General features: G+C 35.8%; 1 protein-coding gene across 2 annotated transcripts in view; it reads right to left on the reverse strand.

The window, feature by feature from the left end:
* Positions 1–19412, reverse strand: part of SEC24A (SEC24 homolog A, COPII component) — a 70535-nt gene that overhangs the window by 34504 nt on the left and 16619 nt on the right. Inside the window, exons 2-9 of one of the 2 annotated variants that reach the window (XM_055431307.2) lie at positions 12783–13265; positions 8223–8393; positions 5927–6004; positions 5206–5369; positions 4771–4943; positions 3445–3547; positions 2244–2370; positions 495–604 (exon numbers count right to left, since the gene is read on the reverse strand). In XM_055431307.2, the coding sequence (XP_055287282.2) occupies positions 495–604; positions 2244–2370; positions 3445–3547; positions 4771–4943; positions 5206–5369; positions 5927–6004; positions 8223–8393; positions 12783–13265 (1409 nt within the window). The remainder of the gene's footprint in view (positions 1–494; positions 605–2243; positions 2371–3444; positions 3548–4770; positions 4944–5205; positions 5370–5926; positions 6005–8222; positions 8394–12782; positions 13266–19412) is intronic. The other variant, XM_055431308.2, reaches the window with a different exon arrangement.

The raw sequence follows: 19412 nt of genomic DNA on the forward strand, positions 1-19412 counted from the left end.
TTGCAAGTCACTTAAATAAATCTGTTTCACATCTGTAAAACAGGATGAACACCACTTAATTAAGAGCTGTTTGTGATGATCAAAATGATATATGTGCTTTGTAAAATGGATAGTACTAATCAAACATTAGGCATAATTATTATCTTTTCAAATGCAAGACCTCAGATACTCACACAAGTGTATGTATAAGTACTTGCAAGAGGATACACATCACAATATTTGTAATAGCAAAACACTAGAAGAGACCTAAAAGTATACCAGTATGATCCTACTATTCTATTGCAGATTTCTGAATAGATACCCAAGAAACATAAACGGAACTTTGCATATACTTTCACTTTCCAAACTTACCCTTATATACAAATTAACTATGTTTATAATGAACAGCATAACTTTTATAAATTAAAAATATAAAATTTTATAAAAGAACTATATGGTATATTTAAAACCCATTATTAGGAAATATTTATGCTATATAAAAAATGAAATTTTACCATATATTCTGAAGGAGCCATAAACTCAATTGTAGCATTTTGAACTTCAGGTCTTCTGTGAGGTTCTCCATAGACTCTGGTCAAAGGGTTGTACATGAATTCTTCAGGAACTATGTGAATTAACAACATATGCTGTTAAAACTGAAAGGATTACATTTAATATAGCTTGCATTTGGCTGTTTTCTTAATTTAGGGATTCATATATAATATAGACTAAATATTAAAAGCTAAATGCACTTTTTTTTTAATTTGGCCATGCTGTGAAGCATTTGGAATCCCAATCAGAGATTGAACCTGCTCCCCCTGCAATGGAAGCACAGAGTCTTAACCACTGGACTGCCAGGAAAGTCTGGGTTAAATATACTTTATTTTTGAGTTCTATTCAATTTCTCTCCATAATGAACAGCACTAAGTATGTTTTGCTTTTACAATTACAAGTACTATGACTTTTCCTATTTTCTAATATCCTTTTTCTCTTAATTCCTGGAAAACTGTTTTCCTAAAATAGTTTAAAAGGATGACAAAAACTCATTAAGTGGTAATTATTTTCTTAAATGCAAGACTAAACTTTGTCTTAAATTTCACAGGGGTACAAGGATATTAACATTTGATGTTGTTTACAGATTCTGGTTGCCCCTGGAAAGCTATGGCAAAAATACTTCAAAGTATTTTTAGGGTATTAGGGTATGGGGTATGGTGAGTTTCAATAGTTATTAAGACTCTATGGAATATCAGCTGCCTTCTGCTTATAAAACACTAGTGCTCCAATATTTTCTAAATTATCATTGCATCTGTTTTCTCAATACCTGTTTAAAAATTCAAATCCCAATATATGCTAAAGGGTAAGCCATAGTTCATGAACTGATCTGGGCTGCATACGAAAGTGACTTCAACTTTTATTACAATTTAACTTCATATACCAAAGCACATATACATAAGATTTTAACGGTGTACTAAACACTATCAGTCAGTTCAGTCAGTTCTGTCTCTCAGTCTATACATACATATATTTTCTGAATTATTACAGAGTAAAAAGAATGCTCTTTTTATACCCTCATTTTCTTCTACTCTAAAAATACAAACAGTAAAAGTGGTTTTCAAAAATCTCAGAAGCTCCTCTATTTCCCAATGCTTAATGAAATCTCCTTCTAAACAGATTTTTAGAAAAATTGAACACTTAATTTTCAATGTGGATATCAGCATGCCCTTTTTCCTTCTCTAATCCTAACAGAATGTTGTTAGTTAGGTGATATTTCTCAATATATAAATAGTGAAACAGTTACTAAAGGATATCTCCTCCTCATCAATTACTGAAAAGACTACATTCAACTAACCTTCTAGCACTGCCCACCTCCCTTCATACAGCAGTGAATGAAGCTAATGGCAGCTATTCTGTGGACTTATTTTCTTTCACCCTAGAGAAAAGGCACGGGACAATTTCTAAATAAAAATATTTCTTAAATTATAGGCTTAAATAATACCATGAAATATGCCATTTATTATATGCCCAATATAATAAATGTAAAATAGTGGTATCAAAGTAATATTACCATATTTTTTTGCTTAAGAAATATGTAATCATTTATATATAAGTATAAATGCCTAGAAAAAAGTGAAAAGAAGTTATATCTGAGTGGAAGGATTACACATAAATAAAACAGGAGGCTTAATTTTTTTCGCTTTTTTAACTTTACATTTATATTATCCGATTTCCCTACAATGAATACAATAATATTAATAAAAAAATACCATCATTAACTCGGTAACATAAGTTACATTTCCATCTCCTTTGATCAAGAAAGCTGACAAAAGGGTTGATGTATGTCCTGCATGAACGGCATCTCACAATTGTACTAGATGTAACCACAGGCAATTGCTGGAAAAAAAAAAAACACAACTAATTTATTAAAGACAGCAATCATCATGTCTAAGGGTAAAGCAATTAATCCATACAACTGTTACAATATTATAATTTTTGAGGAAAAACTAGGGTAAAAAATGTGTCCAACCTGCCACACAAAATATTATGTAGTTGACATGTATTGATTTTTAAACCCTAGTGATTTTCCCCAAGACTATTCTCATTATATTTTGCCTTTTAAAAAGTATTTTCTCATTAAAAGTTTACATTGCATACACAACACTGTAAAGCAATTATACTCCAATAAAAATTGATTTGAAAAAAGTTTACACTGCAAAACCAACATAGTAAATTTAGAATGTATTTCTGAGATGAATGGTGAAGGATCAATCAACATTCTAAAAAAAAATCAATTAAATTATTAAATTTCTTCATGTTACATTAACAGGCTAGTAAGTTCTCATAAAAGAACTATCACAAAGTAAGTTATGGTTTAAATCATATTTAAATGTTTTATTTGACTTGGCAATTATGCTATTTAAAGTTTACCCTACATATTAAAAGATTTAAAGTTTTAAAATCAAAAATCAATAAAGGCAATACAATTCTATTACCAAAAGGAGGTTGGTTATGGGAAAATCACATCACTGATGTACTGATCAATTCATATGTACGTGGTCAGATGTCAAGGTCCTAAAGCCTTAGGACAAAAGTAGAAGGGCTTTTTTTTTTTTTTTTGGGAAACAGTTTCTCAAAGCAGCAGACTTTACTCCAAGAATAGAAGAACTGGGAGAATGGGTAAAGCATTTTAATGGGTAAACAATTTACAACTTTTAAAAAAAATACTATGGTTCATTTATTTATTTTCTTCAGTACATCTATCCTACTCAGTACCTCCTGAATTTTTCAACAATATGTTTATCTCCTTGTAAAAGTGTTTGATAATAATCTTTTTGACTGAAATACAAGTAAAGGAATTTGTCAATGGTCAAATTCCTAAAGACAGCTCAAACAAAATTCTTGCATTACTGTAGAAGATTCCTTACACTAAGATAATTTTCCACATTCACTTTCACGAATAAAACATACCACTAGGTCTTTAAAAGGATGAAGCAGCAGTCCCAAAGGAAGTTTGGCTTTATTCAATAAGGCCTGAGTCTGAGGAATGCTAGTCAGTGTGCAGCGAAATAACCTGTATCAAAGTAAAAATCATGTATCAGTTATTACTATAACTAGTTAGGAACAAAAAATTTTCAAAAGATTTAAAAGGTACACATTGTAACACTGGATCAGATTATAAATGAAGTATTTCAACAGGCTCTCACAAATTTTATCCTTTTTAAATATTTAAATCCTATTCAGAAAGAAAGGGTAGATGGTTATAATCCCATTTTATATAACAAAACAGTTTCTTCTCAGCTTGTGCATAAGACAATCTGGACTATCAAAGGACTTACTTTTTCTTTATATATAAATCTAGACTGCACTGAAATTATAAGGTGGTAACTTGCTAAAGCTGAAACTGCAATACTTTGGCCACCTCATGCGACGAGTTGACTCACTGGAAAAGACTCTGATGCTGGGAAAGGTCGGGGGCGGGAGAAGGGGACAACAGAGAATGAGATGGCTGGATGGCATCACCGACTGTGGACATGAGTTTGAGTGAACTCTGGGAGTTGGTGATGGACAGGGAGGCCTGGAGTGCTGTGATTCACGGGGTCGCGGAGAGTCGGACACGACTGAGCGACTGAACTGAACTAAACCCAAATTTGCAAATGTAAAGTTATGTGTATTACCTGAAAGCTCAGTTTTGTATTAGGTTCTAAAAAGACTATTTAAAAATAACAAATTCAATTTATCAGAAAGTCTTCCTATCTTAAAAACTTCATAAACTTAAACTCACAACCAAATTTAGAAGAGAAAAGCGTACTATAATTATGTTTGCTATGAAAAATAATTTAAAATGATAGCAAATAAAGGATTATATAGAATCAAATCTCCGGACTTTGAAAATATAATAGAGCTACCAAAATGATAATGAATATCATAGTCCCATTAGAGTTGATAAGAGCAACTATCAGATCAGGCATTACAACTTTATTTCTTTACTTCAGTTCAGTTCAGTTCAGTTCAGTTCAGTCGCTCAGTCGTGTCCGACTCTCCGCGACCCCATGAATCACAGCACGCCAGGCCTCCCTGTCCATCACCAACTCCCGGAGTTCACTCAAACTCATGAACATTTCAAATATCACGTAAGCAACTAACAAAGTACTGTTTTGTGCATGCAGACTACTTTCATAAATTAATACACCTGCATAGCTTGCTCAAAATACATGAAGCTCAAAAAAAAATCTGGAAGCCTTTTAGAACAAGTAAAATGTCCTATTCAATAAGAAGTACTGTTTGAAGCCTTACTCTGGGTTACAGTTCAGTTTCTGGATATCTTCATGCAAATTTGGAACTGGAGGCTGCAAAGGTGTCGATGGAAGCATGTTTCTTTCTTGAAGAAGATTGATAACTCTTAGCCCCTCTGGATGTAGGCTTAATCCACTCATACTTGCAGTTAAATGATTAGCACCTAAAGGAGTCTAAAAAAATATAACTCCACGGTAAGTAGCCTTTATAATGTCTTCCATTGAAAAGAGAAGCATATATTAATATCAAAACTGTAATCTCGATTTCCTGGTCAATTTTTTTGGTTTTGGAGACATGTAACAGGACAAAAGTCTTATTAAATATTCATTATCATTCTAATTTGGTAAAAAATGTTCATTGTACCTTCCTAAAATGTTTTCAGGTGAATGTAGTTTAAATCAAAAAGCAGAATACAGGTTATAAAAAAAAGTATACCTGAGTAAAAGCCTGTGGACCACTTGGGTAATTCAAGGAAGAGGGTGGTATTCCTGTTCCTGTTGTACTAGGTGTGGTGTTCTGATAACCAGGTGGTAAGGAGGGATATGAATATCCAACACTTCGGCTCATTGTGGGATTCTTATTAGTAGGCTGTGATGTTGCTAGAAACAAGGTAACTTTTAAGTTCTATTTTACACTCCAGAGTACTTTAAATCAACACATAGATCCATTAAATTTGTAACTCCAAAACCCTCTGGGTAATTTAATACTTTAACTCATCAATTTTGTAAAATAAAACAAAGTAACAAAGTAAGACAAATGGTTAAAATCTAGCTTATGTGGTCTATAGCTATAAACACACAAATGTTAAGTTTAGTGTACTTAATTCACTCTCATGTCATGTACTACACATTGTACTCAGACTAAAATTTCAATTCAAAACAACTTTAATTAATTAAAATATAATAAATGTTCAAATGGATACATTTAAATAGATCTAACTGTTAAGAGTATTCTATAGTCATAACATTATAATAATAAAGCCCATAATCCCAATTCTAAAGGCTGGGGGGGGGCGGGGGGCCCTAACAAATAGTCTAAATCCATAGAGACAGAAAATGCTAACAGGAGATACCATTGCACGACCTAATTATTAAGTTTTCTTCTCTGTTTTCTATCAGGAACACATTTAAAAAAAAAAACTTTCATAGCATCTCACCCAAGAAGCCACCGCCTTCAATTTCATCATAACTATTGTGAACCACCATAGATCCATTATTGGTATTTGATGTAATACCTAAGGAGGAAGTTTATTAACAATATTTAAACCAGTATTATGATTTCTGCAAGATCTAATCCAGTGTTTAAAATTTATGATAATATTCCAAATGACAAATAGCTTAAACCACATCCCAGGAAATGTCACATGTTCAAATAAAAATTTCAAACAATATAAGATTCTAAATATATAAAAGTTTCAAATAACTTTATAAACCTCTAAAAAGAATGGTACTTTGTGAAGTTTACAAAATTATATACAATCTGAAAGTATTACCAGTTTCAAGAGCAGCATTAAACACTTCTAACGAGCAGTACACACTAAACTAAGTCACCAAAATCAATACTATTTAAGAATGAGGATAAATAAGGATGAGATAAACTATTTATGAGGGTAAAAACCTTTAAAAACATACAGAACAGAGTAGAATCTAAAATTAACTTTAAAGTGATATATAGTAATTTTTAGTCCAGCAAACTAAACTAATAATAATAATTTATCACTAAAATTTATTAGCTCTAATTCAGGTATAGAAGAAATCAAATCAGTGAAAATAAATGTGCTAACTTTTAATAGTCATTTTAATATCAAATAGATAAGTTCAATGACTTCAATAAAGTTAGTAACTCCTTTCCAATTCTCAAGACCACCACGATTTTACCCATGAGTTGATATATTAATAGAAAATCTTGGTAATCTTGTAGAAACAAACAAAAACAGTGAATATATTTTTATTTTATTTATTTACTTTTGACTGTGCTAGGTCTTCGGAGAAGGCAACGGCACCCCACTCCAGTACTATTGCCTGGAAAATCCCATGGACAGAAGAGCCTGGAATGTTGCAGTCCATGGGGTCGCTGAGGGTTGGATACGACTGAGCGACTTCACTTTCACTTTTCACTTTCATGCATTGGAGAAGGAAATGGCAACCCACTCCAGTGTCCTTGCCTGGAGAATCCCAGGAACGGGGGAGCCTGGTGGGCTGCCATCTATGGGGTCACACAGAGTCGGACACGACTGAAGTGACTTAGCAGCAGCAGCAACAGTGACACCACTGAAGAGACTTAGCAGCAGTAGCAACAGTGCTAGGTCTTAGTTGCTGCACAGGTTTTTCTCTAATTGCAGCAAGCAGGGGCTACTCTCCAGGTGCTATGTGAGGGCTTCTCATTGCAGTGGCTACTCTTTTGCAGCAAATGGGCTCTAGGGTGTGTGGGCTTCAACAACTGTGGCATGTGGGCTCAGTAGTTGCAGCTCCTGCGCTCTACAGCACATGCTCAGTAGTTGTGGTGCACAGGTTTGGTTGCTCTGTGGCATATGGGATCTTTCCAGCCAAGAGATCAAACCCATGTCTGCTGCATTGGCAGGTGGATTCTTTACCACTGAGCCACCAGGAAAGCCCTGAGCATACTTTTAGTTGGCTAAAAGTTTAAATACTTATTCTAGCTTGATTTTCAAAATGATCATGTGAGACACTACTTTATCATTTTGTTTCTCATTGTTAAGACAATCCTTTTCAAATTATACACGGGTCAGTTTTTTTCCCTACTAACAATACTAAAAAAAGGAAATGGTGGAAGAAAATACAAAAATGATAATATTGATTGTACTGAGTCATAGAATATGGGCAGTGGCTTTTCCCCCCTCTTCTGTTTTCCTATTTCCAATCTTGTTACAACGGTTATGTTATACCTAAAATTCAATTTCTTACTTTACAAAACATTTTAAGTTAATAAACTTGCATTTTAAAGTTACATCTGAAGATAATGGTTTAAAACTATAAAACATGAAAATGTTTTTACATTTTACTTTTTATTTAGGCTTATAAATGTTTGTTAACAGTGGCAGTTTGTTAACAGTAATGGTGGCAATCAAAAACCTGCTTCCATAAAAAAGAGCCGATGTATTAAAAATATAGCTTCAAATCATGTCCAGAAAAGCAAAAGTCCCCCTCTCATCTCCCTCTACCGAGAGATACATAACTTTATAGCCATGATTTTTAAAATCTGCACAGTAACAAAAAAGTTAACAGTGATCCCAAAAGCTAGTCCACAGCCCAGAATAGAGGAATGGAAAACTGAGAAATTTTTTTAAACCCTAAATTCCTAAGGGGCATCTCAAACCAAAACAACCAGATTTTCTGGAAAAATATGGCTTGAATGCACAGAATTCAGATAATATTACTCCTTCCACTCTGAGTCAAAACTTTAGGACTTAACTTGGTTTTTGTCCTGCTTACCTTCTTGGTTGCTAGTTGAATTAAATGAGGGCTGGGGCACAGTTCTAGGTGTCAATTTCTGAGGAGTAAGGGCCCTCACTGGAGGTGGTCCTCCAGTTGGAGGGGGGCCAAGAGGAGCTCCTGGTTGAAAAGTGGTAGGCAGAGGTGGATTCGCTAAGGGCAGTGCAGACCCTATGGAAACAATGGTTTTTCACACGTCACTTAAGAACTTAAGAAAAAGGCCAAAACAGTCTTTTCAGTTCAATAACTTCCAAATTTATATTTTCATTATAAACCAACAAATTACAAATAACTTCCCAGATTGACTATCTAATTTTATATGCATACTTTGTTGCTGCTGCTGCTGCTAAGTCACTTCAGTCGTGTCCAACTCTGTGCGACCCCATAGACGGAAGCCCATCAGGCTCCCCTGTCCCTGGGATTCTCCAGGCAAGAACACTGGAGTGGGTTGCCATTTCCTTCTCCAATATGCATACTTTACACACTTTCAAATCTCTCCTACCATAATTCTTGTGTGTGTGTGTGTGTGTGTGTGCAAGTGCGCACTCAGTCGCTCAGTTGTGTCACTCTTTGTAATCCTATAGACTGTAGTTCATGGAATTCTCCAGGCAAGAATACTGGAGTGGGTTGCCATTTCCTACTCCAGGGGATCTTCCCAACCGAGGGATCGAAACCGAGTCTCCTGTGTCTCCTTCACTGGCAAGCAAATTCTTTACCGCTGCGCCACCCGGGAGGCCACCATAATTCTTACCTGTCAATTATTAAAGCAATATAAAGTCAGGATCAAATCACTTATAGAATAGACACAATGCCCTGTTTATTGCTTAATTTTTCATTAACTGGTCACAGAGTTTCAACAGGCCATGTCAAGTATTGCAGTAGAAATTAACATGAATAAAATATTATGGCATACTTATCAATACAGCCTATTCGATTACCATCAATTAGGGTGAGAGTTAGCTTTCTAAAACTATGAAGCATTCTGGTTATCCTAAATTCTCCAAGTTTTGTTTCATTTTGCTTCAGTTTTATTGGGGGGTATAACCTGTTAATATTAGATAATAAATGTGTACACTGTTTAGTGTTTACCTAGTAATAATTAAAGGCAGGCTACTTTCAATAATGACTTACACTCCCTAGGCTTAAAAATAAGGAAATGATCCAAAGTTTATGTACAAACCTTACGAAACACTGCTATCCAAGATGCCTAAAAGTATCCATCAAACTAAACTAAAAAATATCATGGCATTTGTCCTTGTATCTACCAGTATCTCACTGCCTCAATTTCACCAATTTTCTATTAGGATAGTAAGATCTACTCTTGAGGAAATTCTGTGTGATATGAAAAGTTTCAAAACCCACAACCAACTTCTCATTTGCCAAAAAGGGTCAATAGTCTACAAAGTAGATAAAATACTACTGATTAAATACATGTGATTTAATTTTTCATTATAATACTTGTTTTTTATCCTCTGAACTTAATATATTCTATCTGTGTTTCGTAAAATTGAAGGAATAAGGATACCAAATATGAAAATTTTCAGTGTCTCTTCAATATTGTTAAATTCTCCAGTGCTAAGTCCCTTCAGTCATGTCCAACTCTTTGTGACCCCATGGACTGGAGCCCGCCAGTCTCCTCTGTCCATGGGTTTCTCCAGACAAGAATGCTCGAGTGGGTAGCCATTCCCTTCTCCAGGAGATGTTCCCAACTCAGCAACCAAACTGAAAAATAATCTTCCAACAAGACTAGTCAGTGCCCTGTTGTCAAAAGTGAAGATAAAGATTACTGTCATGGAACTCCCTTATCGAAGAATAGAGACCAGTCAAAGGAACAAAAGGGCAAGGTACATTACCAACTCAGCATGAACAAGAATGTATGATACATCTGGCTACAAAGATGTAACAACCTAATGTTTAACAAAATACAAGTGAGCTTATTGAGATTTTTCACAGCTTAAGAGGAGTACTGTTGAATCCAGAATAAGCTACGTTTCATAAAACAGACATCATTTTTTCAAGCTGAATGACTCTTATTTAGAACACTAACAGCTAGAGTTTCAGAATCTGGCTTCTGAGATCTCTAAAACCAATCACATGCTAAAAGGTGGCCTATAAGAAAAGAAAAAGTTAGAGAATTTTCATATGTGAACTATATATTTTGCATAACTTAGATACAGTTTTGAGATCAGACAATCAGGACCCTACCAACAATGATGAAAAAACAGAGGTAAAAGTCAGGCAATTTTTTGAGATCTCGTTAAGAGAAGAACAGTCATATAGTTCTTTTAGCAGTCATATGCTTCTTTTACACAGAAACCTTCCTAACTTTTGGCACTTCCTTATATCTCTGTCACCACATCTGTGCTATAATCAAGGTACTCTACCTGGGGGAAGCACCTCAGGGTGGTCAACCTTCTGTTATAGCCCAAAAAAATGTCAGATTACTGATCACCTGCTTTTTAATGAGAGGCTACACTTCAAAATAGTTTTTATTTATCTATTTTTTAAAATATTTATTTATTTGGCTGCATCGGGTCTGAGTTGCAGCATGTGAAATCTTTAGTTGTGGTATGTGGGACGTAGTTCCCTGACCAGGGATTGAACGTGGGTCCCCTGCACTGGGGACATGGAGTGTTAGCCACTAGACCACCAGGTAAGTCCCCCAAATAGTTTTTAAATAGTACTTTTTCCTAACCTATTTTCTTGTGGCTTTGGGCAAATTATACAAGCCTCACGTTTCTTACTGTAAAACATACTGCTATAAAAATTAAATAAGATAACACACATTCAAATTTGGTAAAATGCTGGAAAATAACAAATATTCAATAAATGTTATCTACAATTCTTAATAAAGAAGTGAATGTTCATTAATTTCAAATGATTAATGCTCACTCACAGTGTCAAATAAGAATACAAGTAATCAGAAGGATTTTAGTTCTAACAATGATGGGTCAGAAGATCTCTCCAAAGGAACCAAGTTTCTAGAAGCACCCTTAATCTTTACAAGACCAAAATGCATTCACCAAGGTCAGTGGCTAGTCAAGAGGCTAAGAAAAAAAGCTTCAGTAGTTAACAAACTATAAAACGCATGAAGTACGCGTAGTATCTAGATGCAGAAATACATATTAACATAAAAAGGTAACAACTGATAATACCATTTCACTTGAAAACTTTTACTAGTTCATTTCCTTGAGGATGTCTGCTGAGCAGAATCAATCTGCAGATCCCAATACAGAATCTGAATTAACAGCAAAAAAAGAATAGTAAAAAAAAAAAAGGAACAGTGAAATGGTTAAATGAACCTACTTTTGAACCACATATGACCAAACAATGAGGTTAAAAAGATTTAATGATCAAAGTGAGTCCAAGAATACATAGCTTTCTTCCCAAACTGATCTACAGATTTAGCACAATCTCTATCAAAATCACAGTTATCTTTTTTTTCAAAAATTTACAAGCTGATCCTAAAATTCTTAAGGAAATGCAAGGGACTGAGGACAGACAGAACAATCTTGGGAAAAAAAATAGCTGGAGGAGTCAATATTTCCAAACTCAAAGCTTACCATAAAGCTACAGTACCAAGATGTTTGGTAACAGTATAAAAACAGACAAACAGACCAATGGAACAGAATTCAAAGTCCAGAAATAAATCCTACATTTATAATCAACATAACCCTTTTTTTCAACAAGGGTGCCAAGATCATTCGATGGGAGGAAGAACACACTGTCCATCAAAAAGTCCTAGGACAACTATATATCCACATGCGCAAGAATAAAGCTAAATCCCTACCTACTAACACCATGTGCGCTTCCCTGATAGCTCAGTTGGTAATGAATCCGCTGCAATGCAGGAAACCCTGGTTCAATTCCTGGGTCAGGAAGATCCCCCAAAGAAGGGATAGGCTACCCATTCCAGTATTCTTGGGTTTCCCTTGTAGTTCAGCTGGTAAAGAATCCACCTGCAATGCGGGAGACCTGGGTTTGATCCCTGGGTTGGGAAGATCCCCTGGAGAAGGGAAAGGCTACCCACTTCAGTATTCTGGCATAGAGGATTCCAAGGACTATACAGTCCATGGAGTCACAAAGAGTCGGACATGACTGAGCAACTTTCACTAAAAACACCATGTACATGTACATGCCCCTCCAGGATTCTCGGATTTATGGAGTCAAAAATTGTCTGTGCCTTAACAAATAGATAAGCCAAGCCTTAGATCAAGTCCAAAGAGAAACCACAGGGATTGAGCTTCCCTAGAATATAATATGGACCCTTGCTAATGTAAGTATTGGCCAGTCCTCAAGGAAGTGATTCTGCACGTATACCTGAAACCCTAAAATTTCACGGGTGACCCAAAGAAACTCAGATAATACCTTCAAAGGAAAGAAGCAAAGCAGAAACAATCATGATTTTAACTTAACCCAAAAGTTACAGAAATAATGTAAAGATTAACAGTGATCAAAAAAATAAACAGTCTTCCATATGATTTTAAGACTGAAATAGCCATTTAAACATTTAAAATAAGCAAAATTTTCCTATTTCTAGCACTCCTATAAGAACTTTACCTGATTTTATGATGTTGTTTTGAAGTGAAGAATCTCCAGAAGAAACATATTGAGGACTCATCAAATTTGTATTCCCAGTCATGGTTGATTGGGATGACACACGAGGACAATGGTTTGTCTGTGACAAATAGTTATACTGCCAATTCGAAGGTGATGGTACACTGGCTCCAGGAAGAAAGCTACCAGAAGGCATTGGTGTAGCAGCTGGGTTCTGAGAAGTAGGTAGTGGCATTTGGGGACTAGGACCACTACGGAGTGACGGTGTCACTGGATGAGAAGCCACAAGTGGTCCATAAAGAGCTTGTCCAGGTCCCTGATAATTACTTAACGGAGAAACAGTCTGAGAACCCCCAGAGTTAGACTGTCCGGAGACTGGATTCAAGGTCTTTGCTGGTATTAGATGAGGGTAGGATCCTGGAAGCTGAGAATTATACCCTTGGCTCACTGACACTTGTGAAGACATCAGGGCATTCTGGACAGGACCTTCCAATAAGAGCAGGAAAAATTAGTCTTACAAACAAACAAAGCAATACTTAAAAAAGTACAGTAAAATATAAGGTACTCTTACAACTCAACAACAAAAAGACCAATAACCTAATTAAAAATGAGCTAAAACTTTAAGTAGTATTTAAATATACTTCAGAAGACATAAACAAATGGCAAAATGTTCAACATTATTAGTCATAAGAGAAGTACAAATCAAAACCACAATGAGATACCACTTACACTGCTGCTGCTGCTGCTAAGTCATTTCAGTCGTGTCCGACTCTGTGTGACTCCATAGAAGGAAGCCCACCAGGCTCCCCCGTCCCTGGGATTCTCCAGGCAAGAACACTGGAGTGGGTTGCCATTTCCTTCTCCAATGTGTGAAAGTGAAAAGTGAAAGTGAAGTCGCTCAGTCGTGTCCGACCCTTAGCGACCCCACGGACTGCAGCCTACCAGGCTCCTCCATCCATGGGATTTTCTAGGCAAGAGTACTGGAGTGGCTTGCCATTGCCTTCTCCGCCACTTACACTAGGATGGTTAAAAAGAAAAAGATGGTAAATAACAAATGTTGACAAGGATGTAGAAAAACTGGAACCCTCATACTTTGCTAGTGGAAATGTAAAACAGTGCAACTGCACTGGAAAACAATCTGGCAGTTCTTCAAAATGTTAAACATAGATATCACATAATCTAGCAATTCCACTCTTGGTCTCCATTAAAAACTTGTAGACAAATGTTGACAATATTATTATTTTTAATAGCCCAAAAGGAGAAACATCCAAATGTCCACTAACTACTGAACAGATAAACAAAAGGGGCATAATCATACAATGGAATATTACTTGGTCATAAAAAGGAATGAAGTACTGATGGCATGCTATAACATAGATGAACCTTGAAAACTTTATACTAAGTGAAAGGCACTACTCATAAAAGACCATACACTGCACAAATCATTTATATAAAATGTCCAGAACAGGAAAACCCAAAGACACAGAGGTAGATTTGTGGTTACAACAGCTGGAAGAGGGAATAGGTAGTAACCGCTAATGGGTAAGGGGTTTCTTCTTTGGAGTTATAAAGATATTTTATTTATTTATTTTTTAATTTATTTATTTTAGTTGGAGGCTAATTACTTTACAATACTATAGTGGTTTTTGCCATATATTGATATGAATCAGCCATGGATTTACATGTGTTCCCCATCCTGAACCCCCCTCCCACCTCCCTCCCCATCCCATCCCTTTGAGTTTTAAAGTTGGTTGTAGCAATGGTTGCAATTTTTAGTAAGTACACTAAAAAATCATTGAACTGTACATTTAAAAAACTTTTTTTCATTTTATTTTTGGCTGCCCTGGATCTTCACTGCTACGCACAAGCCAAAGCAACTCTCTAGTTGCAGGGTGTAGGCTTCTCATTGTGGTGGTTTCTCTTGTCGCAGAGTGTGGGCTCTAGGGCACATGGGCTTCAGTTGCTTTTAGTTGCTCTGTGGCATGTGGAATCTTCCAGGACCAGGGACAGAACTCACGTCCTCTGCATTGGCAGGCAGAGATCTTAGCCACTGGACCATGATGGAAGTCCTGACTGTACATTTTAAAGCTGTTATATATAAAAAAAATTAATCTCTAGAATCACCACTTCTCAGGAATATACTGTCATTTCTGCCCATAAAACTAGAAAATGAAAAGAAATAAGATGAATATTTTTTAAAAGATGGCACTCATACAAAACTAACTCCTGTGGACTCTTTACATTTAAGAGATATAACCAAAAAATACTTATCTTCCAATCATACCCCCTCAATCCACGCAACCAATGTACAAATACCATTAGTCTAATTTGAACCCTTTCATTAATTACACAATACTTACACAAACATACACAAGTTTACATATATAGAAGGAAAGGTAGGATTAGGAAGCCTACAAAAGCATATACACATAAGTAATATGTATCTGGGGAACACTAGTCTATATGCATTCAGTTCAGTTCAGTTCAGTCGCTCAGTCGTGTCCGACTCTTTGTGACCCCATGAACCGCAGCACGCCAGGCCTCCCTGTCCATCACCAACTCCTGGAGTTTACCCAAACTTATGTCCATTGAGTCAGTGATGCCATCCAACCATCTCATCCTCTGTCATCCCCTTCTCCTCCTGCCTTCAATCTTTCCCAGCATCAGGGTCTTTTCAAATGAGTCAGCTCTTCACATCAGGTGGCCAAAATACTGGAGTTGCAGCTTCAACATCAGTCCTTCCAATGAACACCCAGGACTGATTTCCTTTAGGATGGACTGGTTGGATCCCCGTGCAGTCCAAGGGACTCTCAAGAGTCTTCTCCAACACCACAGTTCAAAAGCATCAATTCTTCGGTGCTCAGCTTTCTTCACAGTCCAACTCTCACATCCATACATGATCACTGGAAAAACCATAGCCCTGACTAGACAGACCTGTGTTGACAAAGTAACGTCTCTGCTTTTTAATATGCTGTCTATGTTGGTCATAACTTTCCTTCCAAAGAGTAAATGTCTTTTAATTTCATGGCTGCAATCACCATCTATATGCATTACTCTGCCAAAATAATTTTTAAAAACACAGGTATTCTTTCAGAACAAAAGAAACAGATCCACATGTGTTAGTTGCCTAATTGTTTATAATAATGAAAAATTGGAAACAAATTAAATATTCATCAGCAGGAGACTGAATAAATTGTAGATTATTCACACAACAGACTAATTATCAATAAAATGAATAAACCAGATGTACATCTACCAATTTAGATAAACTACAAAAAGAATACTAAGGGCTTCCCTGTAGTCCACTGGTTAAGAATCTGCCTGCCAATGCAGGGGACATATGTTTGACCTCTGGTCGGGGAAGATCCACGTCCTGAGGAGCAGCCACAACTGCTGAGACTGTGCATCCTGGAGCCTGTGCTTTGCAACAAGAAAAGCCAAAGCTGCAGAAATGAGAAGCCCACACATCGCAACGAGAGAGTAGCCCCTGTTCACTGCAACTAGAGAAAGTCCTCATATAGCAACTAAGACCCAGTACAGTCAAAAATTTATAAAGAAAATATTTAAGAATACTGAGAAAAAGGAAGTTATAGAGGAAGAAATATGATATCTTTCTTACACAAATATTTTGATTATGAAAATTTTCAGACATAACACAAAAGTATAAGAACACTTTTTGTACTCTCCCACACACAAAAAAGTGAAATGTCAATAGGAAATATATTTATGTATTCATTTTGGATTGCCTGACATTTTACGATAGAAAATCTTTCTTTCAGGAATTCTCTGACAGTCCATTGGTTAGGAGTCCATGCTTTCACTGCAGAGGGCCAGGGTTTGATCCCTGGCTGAGAAACTAAGAAACCCCAAGCTGTGTAACAGTCACACACACATACAAAAACAACTTTCTTTCTCTCATAAACATGATATGTCTCGCCATTTATTCAAAACTGTTTTATATCTTCCAATTATATTTCATGAACTTCCTTTAAATTAAATGTAGGTAACTTGCTGCTAGGGATTCCGTAGTTTGTAAATTACTATGAATAGAACATTTCCCTTCACTTCTAACTAGTAAAAGGCTATCAAGTATTCAAAGTACCATAAAAGCCCAATTATAAGGTGAGATTTTCCTCAAAAAAGAAGATACCATACAAGTCTCTACATAAGTTCTCACTGTACAATAATGCTTTGTCCTAGTGGATTAACACTGTTTCAAACAGTAGGTACAATAAATTAATGAGTTACAAAATCAATAAGCTATAAACTCTGTTTTTAGTTAAGAAATAGAAGACAGTTAAGAATGGAAAATACTGCAGGATATCACATATAATAAAGGTTAAATATTGTGAGGTTTCATTACAAATATATACATATATGAATGTGTATACTGGGTCACTATTTAAAATGTATTTCTTATTGTAGATTATAGTCAAAGTCTGAAAGCCTGTGATCAGCTGATACCTTTGAATCTTCTTTTATCCCTCTATGATTTATTCCTTACACATCCTATTACCTTTTAAAACATGGATCAGATCAACTTCCTACTCAAAACTTCCAAAGTCCTAGCTTATAAGATCCTCTATGTCCCTGGCTTCCCTTCTGGTCTCATTTCCAACTTCCTTTGTTAAAAAATATTGAACATTCATTTTAATGAAACAGTGCCAGAATAATACATATGTTGTTTCTGATCTGGAAGTAAGTATCCTGTAGTCTTCTGATTCTATTTGTTTTTTTGTCCTGTTCTTACAGCAAATTTTAATATAAAGTTCAATTTTCCTTTAAGATTAGGTTTAACCGATTATGCCAACTCAGACAAGAAAATAGTCAATGTCTTGAACCACAAATTCATTAGTTCTATATTTGTCATATTAATTACACATGGTTCTTTTTATATTAGGCTGTTCCTATCCTAATTTGATTTTGCTTTTAGTTAATCATATCTGTTCATCTGTATGGGCCAAGGGGTCTTTTTATATGATATCTCTAATTCTGGAAAGACGTCTATGCAGGGCTATATTTAGGCCAAGTTGGCGCAAATTTGCCGTTCTAAACAAACACACACCTCTTTAACTCTACCTTATATCAGTTTATCATATAATCTAAAATGACTTAATAATTTCCACTAAAGACTGAAAACCTTTTTTAAATATGTACATATAATAGAACCCAAAATCTTTGAGTGTAACTGCTTCTGGTAAGGTCACCATGTCAACTGACATCAATCACTCTACTTTAATAGCTAAAGGCCTTTTACTATTTAAATAATTTCCAACCTTCTTAATGCTCCTTCAACAAGCTTAAAAATGCTTCTACTTTAGGGTTTGTCACTATTTTCTCGACCAAGAATACTCTCCCCTCAGATATAATCTCACTCCATCTCTTCATTCAAGTCTCTCTCAGACAGTCTCCTCACAGAGGCATTGTCTGAACACTACATCTAAAACAGAAACTCTTTCATTCTCTTCCCCTCTGACTCTGTCTTATTTTTCTTTCTAGTGTTTACCTGACACTATGTTATTTATTTATAGTATCTACTTCACTGTAACATAAGCTCCAGGAAAGTAGGGATTTCTTTTGTTCATTACTGTATTCTCAGCACCTAAAATGTGCCTATTACATAGTTGTGTTTGTTGAATGTGTGCTCAATATGTGTTTGTCGAATGACTCCAAAAATTAATATTATAGCACAGAAACTCTTGTACTTTGAATAATAAAGTACCACTTGGGGAAAAATGACAATCTAACAGAGGATAATTTCAGTTACTATAGTGATCACATGATGAAATCTCTTAGAGGTAAAGAAAATTTTCCACAACACTATAACATTGCATATTCTTGTAAGCAAAACTTCTAAATAAACTAGAAAAAAAAAAAAAAAAACAAGCCCTTTCTTGAAAAATTCAGTCCTAAAACATTAGGCGAGGTAAGCATTCGCATATGTGGAAACTGGAGTAGAGTAAGGGTGCAGCAGAAGCAATGACAGAATGGTTACATACCCTTGCTTTTGTTGTTCAGTTGCTAAGCCATGTCTGACTCTGCAATCCCATGAATTGCAGCATGCCAGGCTTCCCTGTCCTTCACGATCTCTCCGTTTGCTCAGACTCATGTCTATTGAATCGATGAAGCCATCATCCTCTGCTGTCCCCTCCTCCTGCCCTCAATCTTTCCCAGCATCAGAGTCTTTTCCAATAGTCAGCTCTTTGCATACAGTGGGACTGATCAAATGAATATATATGAGATAATGGAAGTAAGGTCTTTTACTCTCAGAGAAGGAAGTCACAAACATGGAAAAGGGAAAACGAGAATGAATCCAATGGTAGTGGGACTACAACAGAGGTTACAATGGAAACTCATGGACTCCAATGTGTATATAGTAAAGGTTCCCTAGCTCCGTCTGCTAAGACTGAGAGCAGAGACATTCTAATAGCACTGATCTCTCAGTACTTGTGTTCTTGGTTTCTCAATACTGTTCTCCACTAAAAGGAATCATGGCTGATTCATGAGCGTGAAAAGTACAAGAGGAGCCTGCAATACTTATTGAGCAAGAAAGCGCCCAAGAAAGATGACACATGACAAGAGGATACATGAAGACAGCCTGAAGGAACACCCACAGGCCAAATCTGACATGAT

The sequence above is a fragment of the Moschus berezovskii genome, chromosome 8 (genome assembly GCF_049115385.1).
Source record: "Moschus berezovskii isolate FMDL1 chromosome 8, NW_MosBer_1.0, whole genome shotgun sequence".
In the NCBI taxonomy this organism is placed as follows: domain Eukaryota; kingdom Metazoa; phylum Chordata; class Mammalia; order Artiodactyla; family Moschidae; genus Moschus; species Moschus berezovskii.